This window comes from Rattus norvegicus, chromosome 15 (genome assembly GCF_036323735.1).
Source record: "Rattus norvegicus strain BN/NHsdMcwi chromosome 15, GRCr8, whole genome shotgun sequence".
Taxonomy (NCBI): domain Eukaryota; kingdom Metazoa; phylum Chordata; class Mammalia; order Rodentia; family Muridae; genus Rattus; species Rattus norvegicus.
The window spans coordinates 30,366,550-30,383,777 of record NC_086033.1 but is presented as its reverse complement, the minus strand read 5'-3'; the positions used below and the strand labels follow the sequence as shown (position 1 = coordinate 30,383,777).

Sequence of the window (17,228 nt, the reverse complement as noted above, 5' to 3'; positions counted from 1 at the left end):
ACACCCATAAGGAAGGGGAGGGGGGAGGGGGATGTTTGCCCGGAAACCGGGAAAGGGAATAACACTTGAAATGTATATAAGAAATACTCAAGTTAAAAAAAAAAAAAAAAGAACATAAGTATCTCAGGACTGAACTGAACTGACCCAACATCTCCCTGCACCCAAATCCCTTAGAGGAGATTGCTGAACACCCAGAAGTGCAGACAATCCTGAGACCGCACGACAGACCGCCACTTCTGCCCACATCTGCCCACATCTCTGGCCCAAGATGAAACTGCATAGCGCCTCTAAATACAGGAGTATAGGATCAGTCAGCAGCAGAAACCTGCTGGTGTTGGGAGCGATGCCCTTGAAGCCCTCCATTATTGATGTTATTATTATAGTTAGATTTAAGTATGACTGGGTTCATGGAAAATCCCCAGCCAGCTGAAGAAGACTAATACAAATCTAGTGGTCAAGATGAATAATAATATAATAAACTTCTCTTGCTAAGAAATACATCTGACGTCAAGACGCCCAATGTGATGACCTGTAACCTTTCTGAAAAACCAACATCCTGCTGACTAATATGACAAACCTGTGAACTTTCTGACATCCTGTCAATATCAGTCCATTCCCTGACCATATGAATATTGTGTCCTTGTCCTGTGTAAATGTGTCACACTTCCCCCCTCCCTCTGTTACCCTTGTTATGGTATAAATTCAGCCTTGGGATAAATAAAATTGTCTCCTTGATCAGACTCTTCTCTTGGTGTCTTTCTTTGTGTCTCTTGCCCCCTATTCTCTTCCAGGTACCCAATACGCTCATTGATAGGCTGGATTGAGCCTTCGCCCAGAACTGAACGGAACTAGTCACACAGCTCCCCTCACCCAAGCCCCGTGTGGGAGGGACCTGGATCCTAAGAAGTGCAGACACTCCTGAGAATTCAGAGTAGGCTACTCTCTGCCCATATTTCCCATCCAAGAGGAAATCGTCTAGTCTGTTCCCAGATCCGATTGAAAGAAAACAGGTCTACAGGAGTGCTGACACACAGGACTACAGGAAGGTCAAGCCACTCAGAGACAGCAAGACAAGCTAACACCAGAGACAACCTGATGGCGAGAGGCAAGCCCAGGAACCTAAGCAACAGAAACCAAGACTACTTGGCACCGTCAGAGCACATTTCTCCCATCAAAGCAAATACTGGATATCCAAACAAACTGGAAAAGCAAGATTTAGGTATAAAATCACATTTTATGATGATGATGGAGGACTTTAAGAAGGATATGCATAACTCCCGTAAAGAAATACAAGACAACACAAGTAAACAAGTAGAAGCCCTTAGAGAGGAAACAGAAAGATCTCTTAAACAATCACAGGAAAAAACAACCAAACAGGAGGAGGGAATGAACAAAACCATCCAGGATTTAAAAATGGAAATAGAAACAATAAAGAAGCACAAAGGGAGACGACCCTGGAGATAGAAAACCTAAAGAAGAGGTCAGGAGTCCTAGATGCAAGCATCACACACAAAATACAAGAGATAAGAGAGAGAATCTCAGGGGCAGAAGATACCATAGAAAACATTGACATAACCATCAAAGATAATGTAAAACATAAAAAGCTCTTAACCAAAAACATCCAGGAAATACAGGACACAAAGAGAAGATCAAACCTAAGACTAATAGGGATAGAAGAGAGTGAAGATTCCCAATTTAAAGGTCCAGTAAATATAATTTGGTAACTAAGTAAAATTATCCATCCTATATAGATATACTTAGAGTTCTTTATCTAAATATATTTTTATCCTAACTAGCATTACCATGCTAAGACCTTCTTAGACTAGATCATCATCTTATATCCTAAACAACTTAAGCTTATAGTAAAACTATAACTATATAGTCTTCAATTTCATCAGAGACGTGAGGAATAAATTTTACCTGGGTAGGCAGGGACTCAGCTTCCAAATATTATACAAATGGCAGAGACAAGCAGACTGGCTGGACAGCCCCCAGAATTGGCTCTACAGCATTGGAGTACCCATTTTCTGCCTCAGTATGTCTGACAGATGTTTTATGAAGCAGGGATTATGAAGGAGTTGCCTTCCCTGTAATGGCAGAGCTTAACAAGCCACTTCCCTGCATCCATTTTCTTTTGGACAGATTTTAGTCTGTAGATATGATTAGAACATTTTTCTTTGTCCAGTGGCAAGCTTGCCACAAATTAAATGTGCAGGGTTTATGCAATCACATGTGTGTGTGTATGTATGTATGTATGTATGTATGTATGTATGTATGTATATATGTATGTGCATGCTCATGTGTACATGTAGAGATAGGCAAAAAACCTTGTATATTGTTTCTCATATTCTGAAGAGGTGTGTGTGTGTGTGTGTGTGTGTGTGTGTGTGTGTGTGTGTGTCTGTGTGTCTGTGTAGCTTGTATTCCAATTGGGTCCACCAAAATTGTTTTGACGAGAGGGTCTGCCTGTAGCTTCTGGGAGCATACCCCCAGTTAATTCTGATTGGTAAATAAAGATGCCCGTAGCCAATAGCTGGGAAGGAGAGACATTGGTGTGGTTTAGGCTTCCTGAGCTTGGAACTACCAGGAGGAGGAAGGAGGACGACATGGAAGTTGCCATGGAGGGGTAATAATGTGAGGAGGGAGAAGCAGTGCCACCATATAAGGGGACCAGGAGAACATGACCCAGCGGGCTGGTCAATTTGGTCAAAAGCAGTCAAGATGGAACATAGAAATTAGTAAGTTGTAACTCAGAGTTATTGGTAGGAGGTAGATTCTAACAGCATAGAGGATAGACAGTCATCCAGTTATTGTACTGCTTAAGGCGTATTAAAATCTAAAGGCTGTTTGGTGACTTTCATTTGGGAACATAAACCACTGAGGTAGGTATTAACTCTGTGCTGGGATTAATATAATATGATATGATATAACATAATGTAATATAATATAATAATACTGTGTGTATGCATATGTTTAGCTATCTATATGTGCATATTCATGAGGAGCTCAGATGTCAATCTTGGGTGTCATTTTTCTGACGCTATCTACCTTGTATATTGTAGACAAGCTCTCTCACTGATGCCTGGAGTTCATTATTGATGGTTGAGTATCAGGCTACAGGGATCCGTCTGTTCTTACCTCTCAGCACAGCCACCTGCCCAACATTTCTGTGTGCTGCAATCCTACTCAGGTGCTCACGGATACATGGCGTTTACTCACTTGCATTTCTAAGCCAAGCAACAGCTTGAGAATTCCCTCTTACTTTTCCTTTTTCCTTTTATTTACTCCTAAGCATTCACCCTCCTAGGCTGTGTTCATAGAAGTAAAATATCTTCTTGTACAATCATCACCGATAGAAGGAGAGGAAACTAAAGTTCTGTCCTGGAGCCAGCGAGCACTACTGTGCTAGCACTGCGACTCCTGCCTGCATCTCAGCAGGACATGGAGATGTTAGGATGAAAGAGTCGATTTCTGATGTTCCCATAGTGGAATCACACACACCAGGGAGAAGACGGTGCATATAAAATATGCATATGCATACAAAATAAAGACACAGGAGGAATCATACTACAAATTTTCAAGTAGATTTGAAGAATTTAAGGTGACAACAAAAATAGAAGAATACATTTATAACTGTGAAGATTGCTTTGGAAAAAAATACCAATGAGCTAGAATTCATTATTCTTTTATTTTTAGTGGTTGTGAGAAATGACATAATTATGAAAGATTTCTAAGAATTCCTGGTTCTGGTAAATTTTTATATTAACTAACAAGCAACAAATTCTTTCTGAAATGAAAGTACTTAAATATTATGACCAATTCGCATCAGTATATTTAGCATTGAAAGAAGAATATGCAAGGAATTCAGCATGAAAGACTGAGTAGAGAAGGCAAATTTCAGGACTAAAATTGAGGAGCAGTCCTTTCATTTTTGTAAATGCAACACATAAAACGACAAATTAATGTCCACATTCTGGTATCCACTATCAGCCATTTAGTCTAGTCACTCTCGAAATAACGTCCATTCAGAAAATAGTTCTCATGGACAATAACAGTTGTCTCCTTTATTCTAAAGAATTATCATTGAACATTAGAGAATTTTGAAAATGCACAAAGGACTTCTAAGACAAAGTCAGACAGTGGATATTTTAGTTAGAAATTAGTGGAGCAAAGACAGCTGGGACTGCTCAACTTCTCTCCTCACCAAGTCCAAAGAGATGCTTCATAAACCTCAAAGATAGAAATCGTGAGTCTGAGAATCCCCTGAAATGGGTGTTTGTGTTCAGCTCCCCCTACAGCCCCAGACACTGTGCGCTCAGAGCACAGAAGTACACAGCCGAGTCGCTCCAGTGCACAGAGGCTTTCCTCAGGTGGAAGGAAGAGTCACTCTTGTTGAACTCAGCCTCAAAGCCGTTCACTCCTTGAACCACGGGGTCTCCGGAATAGTACTTGAGGAGCAGCTGCAGCCCCTGCTGTGGGTACTGGACATACCAGAACAGGGAAGGTGGCACAGAGGAGGAATACTTGCATCTCAGCTGCAGAGTGGCTTCTTCAGAGACAGTGACACGAACATCAGGTTGAGTCACTGACTGAGCTTGGCCATCTCCTGGAAAGGAATATTAGGTAAGTTCAGTGCAGTCTTCAGTGAGGACGGTCAGAATGGAGAGATGCAGATATCACAAGGAAGCTGTACTCACTCAGGAGAAAGTTTATCCCCAGCACTGGGAGGAGCACCAGGAACATGGTTGAGCCTTGGAACTCTCAGGAACAGGATAGGTAGGAATATAGCTGAGGAAAGCGAGGGCTTGAACGCTCTTGTGAAGAAGGGTCTGCTGGAGAGGTCTCCAGATCAGATAAAAACTAATGCTGCAAACAGGAGCCTGGAAGGTTTTGAAAATCTGATTCTTGTTACTTGCCTTTGCTAAATACTGAGCCAACTGCCAGAATGAGATGTGAGCAGGTGGAGATCTTCAGAGGAAGAAGGAACACTAGTGAGTGCAGCAGCGCCCTCTGGAGGCCACATGAGTAACCAAATGTCTTGAGGGTCCACAGCCTTCCTCCTGCTCTGTTCCTGTTTTAATGAAGCAAAACTTTCCCAAAGCACACTGCTCCTTTCCTAATGTATGATGAGGCATTAGTTATAGCATCTGGTGGACGTGGATGGCTTGTTAATATTCCTTATGAAACCAGATTATGAACTAAACCCAGACTTCAGATGCAACTGTCTCAGACTGAGTGTGGATGACTAGCACAGCGATGATGGTGAGGCTTTATGGTACAGCTATGGCCCTTGGTGGATGCCCTGCAGCACAGAGACAATGAAAAACACTCGGAGTGAGATTGCCTCTGCTGTCAATGACAAGACAGGACTCTAGATAAGAAAGGCTGACTGCTAAAGCTAGAGGAATTGCAACTGTGAGACCTCAATGGCTGGTTATAGTACTGACCTTTGTGAAAGAAACAGGATTAAAAATGTTAGTTTTTTTCTGGGTCAATGGAATGCAATGGCTCAGTGTTAATACATATGTTTTTTGGAAAAGGAAGTTCTTCCAAAGGGTTTTCTCTTACCTGTTCTTTCTTGTAGTGATTGTCTTTCCTGGGGGAAGGGAGCATTATCTATGCCAGCAATTGAGTGTGTTTGTGATGTGTGTGTGTTTGTGATGTGTGTGTGTGTGTGTTTCAGTATTTTTTCAAATTTCCCCCAAACAAGCCAAAATTCACAAGACTTAGAAGATAACAGTCATCTAAGAATTCAGATTTACAAATACTTGAAGAAGATGGAAAGAGATAGAGTCACATTGAAACTTGGTCAGAAGGAAGGAAGCTCATGAAAAACAAAGGCCAGCAATTCCTGCTGGCTTTCAGTTTACTTTGGCAATTTGCAGTACCCAGCATGTATGTGTGCATGAGTATGATTGTGGTAGTTTGAATATGCTTGGCCTGGGCAATGGTACCTTGTTGGAGTATGTGTGACTTTTTTGGAGGAAGTGTGCCTCCTAGCTACCTGGAAGTCATTTTTCTCCTAGAAGCCTACAGACGAATATGTAGAACTCTAAACTCCTTCATTGCCAAACCTGCCTGGATGCTGCCATGCCCCCACCTTGATGATAATGGATTGAACCTGTGAACCTGGAAGCCAGCCCCAATTAAATGTTCTTATAAGACTTGCCTTGGTCATGGTGTCTCTTCACAGCGATGGAAACCCTAAATAAGACAGAAGTTGATCACCAAAATGATGTAACTGAGACCTTAACAGGCCCATTCAGTGAGGCAATTTTTTGCTAAATACAGCACAAGAAGGACAGAATCCTCTCCAAACATATCATACTGCATAGGTACGGAGTTGAGATACATGTTCCAACACCAGACACTCTCTGGAAATAAACATGTGATTTTGAATTAAGGAACCAGGGAGCAAATACTCAAAATGTAAACCAGCATTAGCTAAAGGTCATGGGTCACATAAATAAGTCCAACGTAATGCAATCATGAATCCTAGCCAGATCCAAAATATATTTATTGCCACAATATTTGTAATTGAGGAGTATTTGCTGAGGAACAGTCTTCAGAATCTTTTACTTTTAGAATACAATTTAAAATTCAAGAACATGGCCTTTACCCTTTCACATAGTTCTCTGTACCCAGATCCCTTGGGAAAGAGAGATGGACTCTCAGAAGTGTGGACAATCCTGAGAACTCAGGGGATACCACCACTTCTGCACACATTCTTGGCCCTAGAGGAACCCGCCTGGAGCTGTCTGGGCACAGGAACCTAGGAGCAGTCTGGAACAGGATTCTTCCAGTTTCTGCCTGCTCCCTGAGCTGACCCTGTGACCCATCTCTCTGTACCCAGACCTGGCTGAGAGAAAGCCGATCTCCAGGAGTGCTGACACACAGGATTACATGAGGGTTAAGCCACTGTCAGAGACAGCAAGACAAGCTAACACCAGAGAAAACCAGATGGCAAAAGGCAAGCGGAGTAACCTAAGCAACAGAAACCAAGTCTACTTGGTAACATCAGAACACCGTTCTCCCACCAAAGCAAATACTGGATATCCCAACACACAGGAAAATAAGATTTGGATTTAAAATCACATCTTAGGATGATGATAGAGTACTTTGAGAAGGACATAAATAGCTCTCTTAAAGAAATACAGGACAGCACAGGTAAACAAGTAGAAGCCCTTAAAGAGAAGACACAAAAATCCCTTAAAGAATCACAGAAAAACACAACCAAACAGTTAAAGGAACTGAACAAAGCCACCCAGGATCTAAAAATGTAAATAAAAACAATAAAGAAATCACAAAAGGAAACAACCCTGGAGATAGAAAGATTAGAAAAGAGATCAGGTGTCTTATACATAAGCATCACCAACAGAATACAAAATATAGAAGAGAGAATCTCAGGGGCAGAAGATACCATAGAAAACATTAACACAATTGTCAAAGACAATGTGAAATGAAAAAGCTCCTAACCCAAAACATCCAGACAATGGAGGACATAATGAGGAGATCAAACCTAAGGATAATAGGTATACAAAAGAGTAAAGATTCCCAACTTAAGGGGCCAGTAAATATCTTCAACAAAATTATAGAAGAAAACTTTTCTAACCTAAAGAAAGAGATGCCCATAAACATACAAGAAGCCTACAGAACTCCAAATAGATTGGATCAGAGAAGAAATTCCTCCTGTCACATAGTAGTCAAAACACCCAACGAACAAAACAACAACATCAAAAAAGAATATTGAAAGCAGTAAAGGAAAAAGGTCAAGTAATATATAATGGAAGACCTATCAAAATTACAGCAGACTTCTCACCAGAGACTACAAAAGCTAGAAGATACTGGGCAGATGTCACACAGACCTTAAAAGAACACAAATGCAGAAGTGGATGCTCTCAGCCAACCATTGAACTGAGAATGGGTCCCCATTGGACGAGTTAGAAAAAGGATTGAAGGAGCTGATAGGGTTTGCAACCCCATAAGAACAACAATACCAACCAACCAGAGCTTCTAGGGACTAAACCACCATCCAAAGTGTACACATGGACCGACACATGACTCCAGCTGCATATGTAGCAGAGGATGGCCTTGTTGGACACCAATAAGAGGAGAATCCCTTGGACCTTCCAAGGCTGGACACCCCCAGTGTAGGGGAATTTCAGGGCAGGGAGGTGAGAAGGGGTTGGTGGTTGAATAGGGAGTACCCTCATAGAAGAACAGGGAGGTTGGATGGGATAGGAGGTTCATGGATGGGAACTGGGAAAGGGGATTACTTTTGAAATGTAAATAAATTATATCAAGTTAAGAATTTCAAGACCATGACATATCATGTGCTCACACCTCTAGACTCTTCTTATACATGGAGTCTATCTGTATTTCATGAAAAGCTTCATCAAATGAAGGCAGTCAGAAAGTGTGAGAGTTGGGTTCCTGGTTGGTAGTCTGTTTAGATATCATCATGAGAGTTGGTCTTGTCAAAGGAGCCATGTCTTTGTTGGTGAGCTTTGGAACCAATATCTCCCTCCCTACCCCTTGCTTATGGTAAGTTGTACAGCCTCAGGTACAGGTCCAATGCCATGCCTGGTTGACTGCTACTACACTCCCCACCAAGGTGGTTAACTCTGTGAAACTTTAATAAAACCCCCAATTAAATGCTTTTTAGTAGGTTGTCTTTTTTTCTTATAAAGAACAACATTAACTTGGAGCTGGCTTACAGGTTCAGAGGTTCAGTCCATTATCATCAAGGTAGGAGCAGGGGAGCATCTAGGTAGGCATGATGCAGTCAGAGCTGAGAGTTCTACATCTTCATCTGAAGGCTGTTAGAGGAAGACTGACATCCAGGCAGCTAGGATGAGAGTTTTAAGCCCATGCCCACAGTGCCACACCTACTCCAACAAGGCCACACCTCCTAATAGTACCACTTCCTGGGCTAAGCATATACAAATCAAATTCCACTCCCTGATCCCCATAGGCTTGTTCAAACACCTGAGTCTGTGGGGGCCATATCTACCTATAGCACAATAAAAAAACACATTTAGTCCACCTTCCAAAGTTCCCATAGTCTATAGCAGCTTCAACAATATTAAAAGTTTAATGTTCAAGGTCTCTTCTGAGATTCATCCAATCACTTAACTGTAATCCCCAAAACAAGACAGGAAACCAGCTGAGCAAACTTCCAACCCCGCCATCTCCATGTCTGATGTCAAGGTGGTCTTCAGATCTCCAGCTCCTTTTTCATCTTTGTTGACTGCAACAAACTTCTTTCTCCTGGGCTGGTTCCACTCCCTGTTAGCAGCTTTCCTCAACAGATTGCCCATCACTATGGCATGTCAAACATCTTGGGGTCTCCTAGGCAACATATGATCTTCTGGGCTCCTCCAAAAGGCTGATGTCACTTCGCCAGCTCTGACCTCTGTAGCACTCTAAGCTCAGGTTGATCCACTCCAGTGTTGCTGCTGTTCTTGGTGATCATCCCATGGTACTGGCATCTCCAATACACTAAGGTCTTTTGCTTCACTAATAGTCTCTCACAGGCACTCTTCACGATGCCAAGCCTCAAATCCTTTGCATGACTCCTTCAGTCCTGGGCAATCAACTGCAACTGAGTCTGAACCTTCACCAATAGCCTGCCATGATCTCTCACAGTGCAATGAGTCAGCTGCTCTTCATGACATTAAAACCAGTACCACTTGAGTGACTCTTACATGAGCCAAATACAGCTGCAGCACAAGGTACAACCTTCGCTATCTCTGAATTACAGCTTCTTAATTCTGTCAGAAGACATTTCCCAGAAGAATATATCTCAGTGATGCTGGTCTCTTCTTTTTTTAAAAATTTTATTAGATAAATTTCTTTACTTACATTTCGAATGTTATTCCCCTTTCCCTCCCCCATATGGGTATTCCCCCCATACATCCCCCTTACTGCCACCTCATATTCCCCTGTACTGGGGGAGGTCCAACCTTGGCAGAACCAAGGGCTTCCCCTTCCACTGGTGTCCTAACAAGGCTATTCTCTGCTACATATGCATTTGCAGCCCTGGGTCAGTCCGTGTAGTGGTTTAGTCCCCAGAAGCTCTTGTTGGTTGGCATTGTTTTTATGGTTAATAGGATGTCTTGAACATAGTCTCTTCACAGTCATAGATAAGCAAGCAAGTCTAGAATTTGGGCTAAATTTTCTGTTTCATGGATCAAGGAGAGGAAGAATATACATAACTTAAGGAGTGAGCCTGAAGAAAATATTTAAAGACTAGAGTCTCCGTTCCTCATTAGGTCATGAATTAATGGAGATTTGCAGAAGATTGTAAGAGAATTTAAGCCACTGAATTTTGTAAGACATCTTGGTAGAGATAAATCCTAGTCAGGGTTTTCCCAGAGATGTTTCCTGCAAGAGGTCTCCAGGGAGAGAACAATATGTCAGTTAATCAAATCCTGTTTCGGTTTGTTTGTTTGTTGTTTGGTTGGGTTTTTGTTTTGTTTTGTTTTTTGTTTTTTGGCACTGATGTCCATCCTGCCCTGTTAGAATATCCACCAATTCCTAGATTTCTATCTGATCTGACATTTGTTCATGTTTTCAGGAAGCTAGGTAAACACCACTTAGTGAAAGCACTTAGGCTCCCTCACAGAGCCTCCTCCTTCAGCCTTCCTGCACTGTTGGTTCATGTGCAGCTTCCCCTGCCGTCTCCCTCACTGTGTCCCCACAGCACAGTAGTACAGGGCAGAGTCTGACAGCTGTGCTGAGGGCTTCTGCAGACGGAAGGAGCGGCTGCTCTTATGGAGAGCGGCGTGGAACCCTTCGTGCTCGATCCTCTTGTTGTCTGTGGAGCTCCTCAGGAGTAGCCGAGGGGCTTCATTGAGATATTGCACATACCAGAACAGGGTAACAGTTGAGTAAGTAGTCTGATAGGTGCAGGTCAGCATCACAGGCGACTGCTCTGTGAGAGTGACCAGGCCTTCTGTCTGGGTCATTGAGTCTCCATTGCTCCTCTCTGAAAATAAATAATAAAAAATGAATGAATAAGTACATAAATGCATAAATACAGAGGAATTACTTTTTTATTTGAGAAGGAACACTAAAGAGTTCTAGAGTTGTAAGAAACGAACATCATTAACCCTTAGAGTTAAACATAACTTACAGAGCATTAGGAGGAGCACGAGAACAGAGCAGGTTTCAGGAAGCATGTTCATAGAAGAAATGACACTTGGTCCTTGAGTGCACCAAAGTCACAGGGCAAGTCCTCTGCAGAATCTCCTCAAACTCCTCACTGAGAGACAAGGATCTCTGTCTGCACAGTGAGTCTGTCCTTTTAAACAACCATGTGAATGAGATGTTAACCACATCTGAAGCGGCAGCGCCCTCTGCTGATTTCCCTTCAACCTGCACCACAGAGATCAGGAGAGCACAGTGTAAATAAACTTGGAACCTCGCCCAAAGGAGGCAGGTCTCAAGTCCCCATTGGATGGCTGAAATCACTAGTGTCACTGAACTATGTGTGTCCTACCGTATATAGTGTGGCGAGTGTACATGAAAGAATGTTCACACACAAATAGACTTCTGATATAATTTATGTACTTTTTGATTTTTATTAGTTCTTACAGAATATTATGCAATGAATTTTGATTATTATCCTCTGCTCCTTCCAGTCCTGAAAAGATTTATCCACTTTTGTATAACACTCCAGTTTGTGTCCCATCATCCCATTTAAAATAAAACTCAGCAAGTTTTGTGTTATAGGTTGCACTGCCCATGTACTCTTGGATATGTGGCCTTCATTGGAAGGTAATCTTTGCACCAGGAGCTGAACCTTTAATGAAAAAAGGTGGGTACGTCCATCTTCCTTCTCTGTGATGGAATCTTTCTGGCTTGATCCTTTGCAAGACTTGTGTGTACTGTCAACCTCTGTGAATTCACATGTGCAGCTGCCCTGCTATGTGCAGGAAAAACTGCTTCTGTGTAGTCATCCACCACTCTCACAGTTTGTCCACAGCCTCTTCCTCGATGACTTCTGAGCCAAGGGAGGAGAGTGTGGGATGTAGACGTTCCACATGGGGCTGAGTCAGCTACAGTCTTTTTGTCTCTGCAGCATAATGAGTTCTGTTCTCTCATAGCCTCCATGGGCTGCCAGAGGAAAGCATTAAAATTATATTTCAATTTTAAAACTATTTTTAAAAAGAAGGATAGAGAAAATTGTCCTAAATGGATTGAGTTATAACTGACATTGGAATTTTCTGTTTTTATGTCTGCACTGTAGCTGCAACTTAAAAGGAACCCATGGCTAAACCTGCACTGGAAGGCCTGTGACACAGGATGTGGATGGGGCTCCAGGCCCCATGGCAGGTTTGAGGACAGACTACAGGAGCCATTGACTAGTGTGCACTTTCGGCACAGAAGCACATGGCTGAGTCTCAATGGCTTGTGCAGAGTGAAATGCTTGGCTTTCTTATTCAGTAAAACTATCAATCTGTGGGTCTGCTTTCTTTCCATATTTGAACGAATGTCAATGAGGAGCTTAGGATGCTTCCCAGGTTCTTGCTTGTACCGAGGGAAAGAGAGCAGGGCACTGTCTACACAAGTGCAGCTGATGCGAGTACTGGTCCTCTCCTCGCCTCTCAGGATGGAGTGGAGCTGCTCTCCACCTGCTCACCTTAGCTCATCCCTATGCAGAGATGGAAATGATGGAGAAAGACTGTGAGGCCATCACTTTACAGACGTCTTCTTTTCTACAGTAGCTAGAGAAAACCTGAGTGAGATAGCATATGCCTAGATGTCTCATAGATTATTCTGTGGCCCTAGAATATTAACTCATCATACAATACAGCCACAGAAATATCAATAATGTAGGAAACATGTCTCCATTGTTCTTCCCAATTAAGGTAAAAGCCAATGTAGATCGCGATGACTAGCGGGCATGATACAGCTATCAGGGTGTTGTTCATTGTGTTTTATTTAGTTTAGTTTTGTTTTTTAGTTTTTTATTCATTTTTATTGGATATTTTCTTTACCTACATTTCAAATATTATCTCCCTTTCAGTTTCCCCTCCAGAACCCTCCCATTCTATCCCCCCACCCCCTGCATCTATGTGGGTGCTCCCCATACATCCACCCCTCCCTCCCACCCTTCCACTTGCCCTGGCTTTCCCCTACAATGGGGCATCCAGCCTTGACAGGCTTCTCCTCCAACTGATGCAGCAAGGCCATCCTCTGCTCCACATGTGCCTGGAGCCATAGGTTCATCCCTGTGTACTCTCAGGATGGTGGTTTAGTCCCTGGGAATTCTGGGGGATCTGGTGGTTGATAATGTTGTTTTTCTTATGGGATTGCAAACCATTTCAGCTCCTTCATTCCTTCCCCTAACTCCTCCATTGGGGACACCATTCTCAGTCCAATGGTTCGCTGTGAGTGTTGCCCTCTGTATTTGTCTTGCTCTGGCTGAGCCTCCCAGTTGACAGTTATAGCAGGCTCCTGTCAGCATGCACCTCTTGGCATCCCCAGTGGTGACTGGGCTTGGTGACTGCATGTAGGATGGATCCCCATGTATGGCAGTCTCTAGATGGCCTTTCCTTCAGTCTCTGCTCCAAATTGGTTGTTCATTCTTAGTAATAATTCTAGCTCTAGAGTCAACCCCTCAGCCACTGAAAAATCACCTTTGCTTCTTCCCCAAGCCTGAACCATCAACATACACCAAAGAGAATTCTCTGCATTCTCCCCAATACTTGAGATCTAATAGCACCTCGTGGTTGCATCCCTAACAAGCAAGGACTAGTGCTCTTATCCTATGAGATACTCAGACTCACAACATACAATATGTCATGTTAAATGGGTTCCTGGACTTGGAAATCCAGAAAAGTATATTTACACACTAATGTTGATAATATTTATATTTAAATCTCACATATCATAACTATTGTGTTTCACATGCAAGGTATATATGTGATATTTTCATACGTAAATGTATATATGTGACAGATGGTTGATCTGATCCTGATTTAACATTGGTATCTGATCTTGGTCTAGAAAATTGTCCATTTTATCCATATTGTTCAGTTTTGTTGAGTATAGGCTTTTGTAGTATAATCTGATGATTTTTTGATTTTCCTTAGTTTCTTTTGTTATGTCTCCCTTTTCATTTCTGATTTTGTTAATTTGGATACAGTCTCTATGCCCTCTGGTTAGTCTGGCTAAGCGTTTATCTCTCTTTTTAATTTTTTCATTGAACCAGCTCCTGGTTTTGTTGATTCTTTGTATAGTCCATTTGTTTCTACTTGGTTGATTTCAGCCCTGAGTTTGGTTATTTCCTGCCTTTTACTCCTCTTGTGTGCATTTGCTTCTTTGTTCTAGAGCTTTGAAGTATGCTGTCAAGTTGCTAGTGAATGCTCTTTCCAGTTTCTTTTTGGAGGCAGTTGGCGCTATGAGTTTTCCTTTTAACACTGCTTTTCTTGTGTCTCATAAGTTTGGGTTTGTTGTGACTTCATTTTGATTAAGTTCTAAAAAGTCTTTAATTTCTCTCTTTATTTCTTCCTCAACTGAGTTATCATGAATAGAGCATCGTTCAGCTTCCATGTATATGTGGGCTTTCTGTCGTTTCTGTTGTTACTGAAGAGCGGTGGGGATGGAAGGCAAGCAGTGTACACAGGGTCTCTAGAGCTCCACTAAAGACAGCGTCCCAGTGTCAATCATAGGAGGTCAACATGATGCCCTCTCAAATCCAGAAACCATCCCCAATTAACAACTGCTCACAAAATAGTTTTGTCGAGAGTCTCACTTAAGACTCACTTTCACAAACCACACTGAAGAGCATGCGCAGTGGCAGATGGGCAAATTTTCAAGATGTTTTATCATAATGCTTTATCTGGTTATTGTTTAAGGGAGGCGTCATATGCTTGTACATTATATTTTCCAAGTTTGGTTTTTATGGATTCTTTATGGAGGCATGGGTATCACATGTGTGTGTGCTTCGTGTGATTTTCTTGTTATCTAATCTCTATTCTGGTTTGTTTGTTTGCCTGTATATTTTCTAAACAGAGAGAACTAAGGCATGGAATTGTTTGTGTGGGGAAGAGGGGAGGATCTGGAAGGAGATGAGGGAGGGGAAACATTGAGCAGAAAGCATTGCATGAAAAAATCCACTTCCAATTAAAAACAAAAAGAGCAGTAGGGTGCAGCCTGATTCTTGCTTGCTCAAAATTCGCATGTTACACAGATTTGAGCTGTTGATCCTTGTGATCAGACAGATTACACATTTCCTTTCCAGATTCTGCATTCAGAGCTGGAAATAATGGATTTTCTACAGGGTGATTGTTCCTGCAGGAATGAAGTGGAGACATAATGCTAATGAGGAAATCTGGAATAATTTTCTCATAATTTCTGTTTTGTAATGGAATTGGATAAGGGACTTCTCTGAATTTTTCAGTCTCTGAAATTCTTTTGTACTACTGAACATAGAAAATATCCAAAGAAAGTAGTGTCAGGCATAGAGTATAATGGGACTGGGAGAAAGTGTCACATAATATGGAAACCTAAGACCATTCATTCAAATTTTCATGCATCTAACAAACCTGCTGTTTCACTGACATGACCGTGGGCCCCTGAATTATCAGACAGGATCGTAACCACATTTCTAAACCTCCCACAACATAAAGGGATTGATAGTGGATCATTGGGAGATTAATATTTATAGTCAAATAAAATATAATTTGCTAAAAAATAATGATCATATGTGATATGATGTGGGGGTGGACTCTGTAGCCTAAGCAGAGATAGGCAGAATGTTCCTTTATGGGGGGGTTCAATCACTAAATCTAACACACCTTTCTTATAAGAAATATATGTACCCTGCAACTTTAAAAACCTGAGAATGGCATATTGATTATTAATATAGGAGCAAAAGTCACGCTGATGGTCTCATCTTGCAAGATTTCTGGAGTTATGTACCCTCTTCACAGGGGCAACAATTAGGCTCAGATTCGCAACTGATAAAGCTTGTGATACCTGATGTAAAACAAAAAATTGTTTCTCTCTGCAGATCCAGAAAAAAACAACCTTTTAAAACACACAGAATTTGTACTCAGGAAAATTAGCTTATACACTGAAAATTCAGCATTGTAATTTATATAAAAATATTTATGAAGGGAAATGTGTCACCTACAAGCCACCATTTGTTAGATTGTTCAGTCAGAGTGGGTGGGACCTGAGTGTGTGATGAAGGTTACAGGAAGAGACTGAGCCAGAGATAACCTAGAGAGGGGGCTGTTGTCAATGTGTGACTGCAACCATTTGCAAACCTCAGTGTAGAAGGTGAAAAACAGTGAAAGGATTTAAGATGCTCACTAATATAAACTGAGAACCATCAGATTTGATCCAGATGACCTGCCACTTCAAGAAGTTGGCAGATAAATTATTGATTGCTTCATCAAGAGTGGAAATAAATTAATTAAATATGAAGATGGAGCAAACATGGCACATCTATTCATAATTATTCAGTCACTAATGAAGGTGACAGCTCAAGAGGCAGCCCTGGCTTTGGAGAAGTTGAAATTCTGGAGAAGAATTTGAAAGTCAACTAAAGACTAAAGAAGTGAAATTTAAGATAGTCTAGTAGTCTGTAGGTGGACATGGTACTCGTTTCATGTGATGAAATTTGTTGACTTGAAAAACAATTGCAATAAAAAGATAAAAACTTATATAATGTGGAAAATTGTTGAATAGAAAAATGTTAATGCAAACTTGGTTCTTTGAATGGGGATGCAGAAAATGGAAACAGCTAATTAAGAAGATCAACAACAGTTTTGTCGGACATTACTGAGGACCAGAAATATGTAGATTCATAAAAGTAATCCCTTTGATCAGTAAGAGAAGACAGTGACAGCCACTTCTAAAAAGAAGTGTAAACTTGTTCAATATTTGGTTGAAGTTCAGACCTTAATGGAAGCTAATGAGAAAACTGAAATTCAAAAACAAGAAATGAGAAAAAGATCTCGAAGAGTCAGTACAGGAAATGGAGCAGGTGACAGATGACTATAACAGGACGAAGTTAATTGTGCATCACACTGATTCTATTTACAGTAAACCAGATTTAAAAAGAGAATGGGCATTACCAACTTTAAGTGTGAGAATTCACAGACCTTCTGAGAGCATGGGATGAAAGGGACACAGTCACGATGACGGTCGATGAGAACAGCAGAATAGAAAGTGCTTTTCTCAATAAATAAAACCTTCTCTAGGTTTCT

General features: G+C 41.5%; 1 pseudogene and 1 gene segment (V, D, J or C); both read right to left on the bottom strand.

Annotated features, from left to right (window-relative positions):
• Window positions 1-4,292: 4,292 nt before the first annotated feature.
• Window positions 4,293-4,743, bottom strand: LOC134482056 (T-cell receptor alpha chain V region PHDS58-like). The segment is given in 2 exon segments: window positions 4,293-4,606; window positions 4,698-4,743. Coding segments are annotated over 2 exon segments (360 nt in total).
• A 5,855-nt stretch (window positions 4,744-10,598) lies between these two features.
• Window positions 10,599-11,189, bottom strand: LOC134482055 (T-cell receptor alpha chain V region CTL-F3-like; annotated as a pseudogene). The gene is made up of 2 exons (XR_010058081.1): window positions 11,138-11,189; window positions 10,599-10,990 (listed from the first exon to the last, which is right to left on the bottom strand). The product of XR_010058081.1 is annotated as a T-cell receptor alpha chain V region CTL-F3-like (transcript).
• Window positions 11,190-17,228: the final 6,039 nt, after the last annotated feature.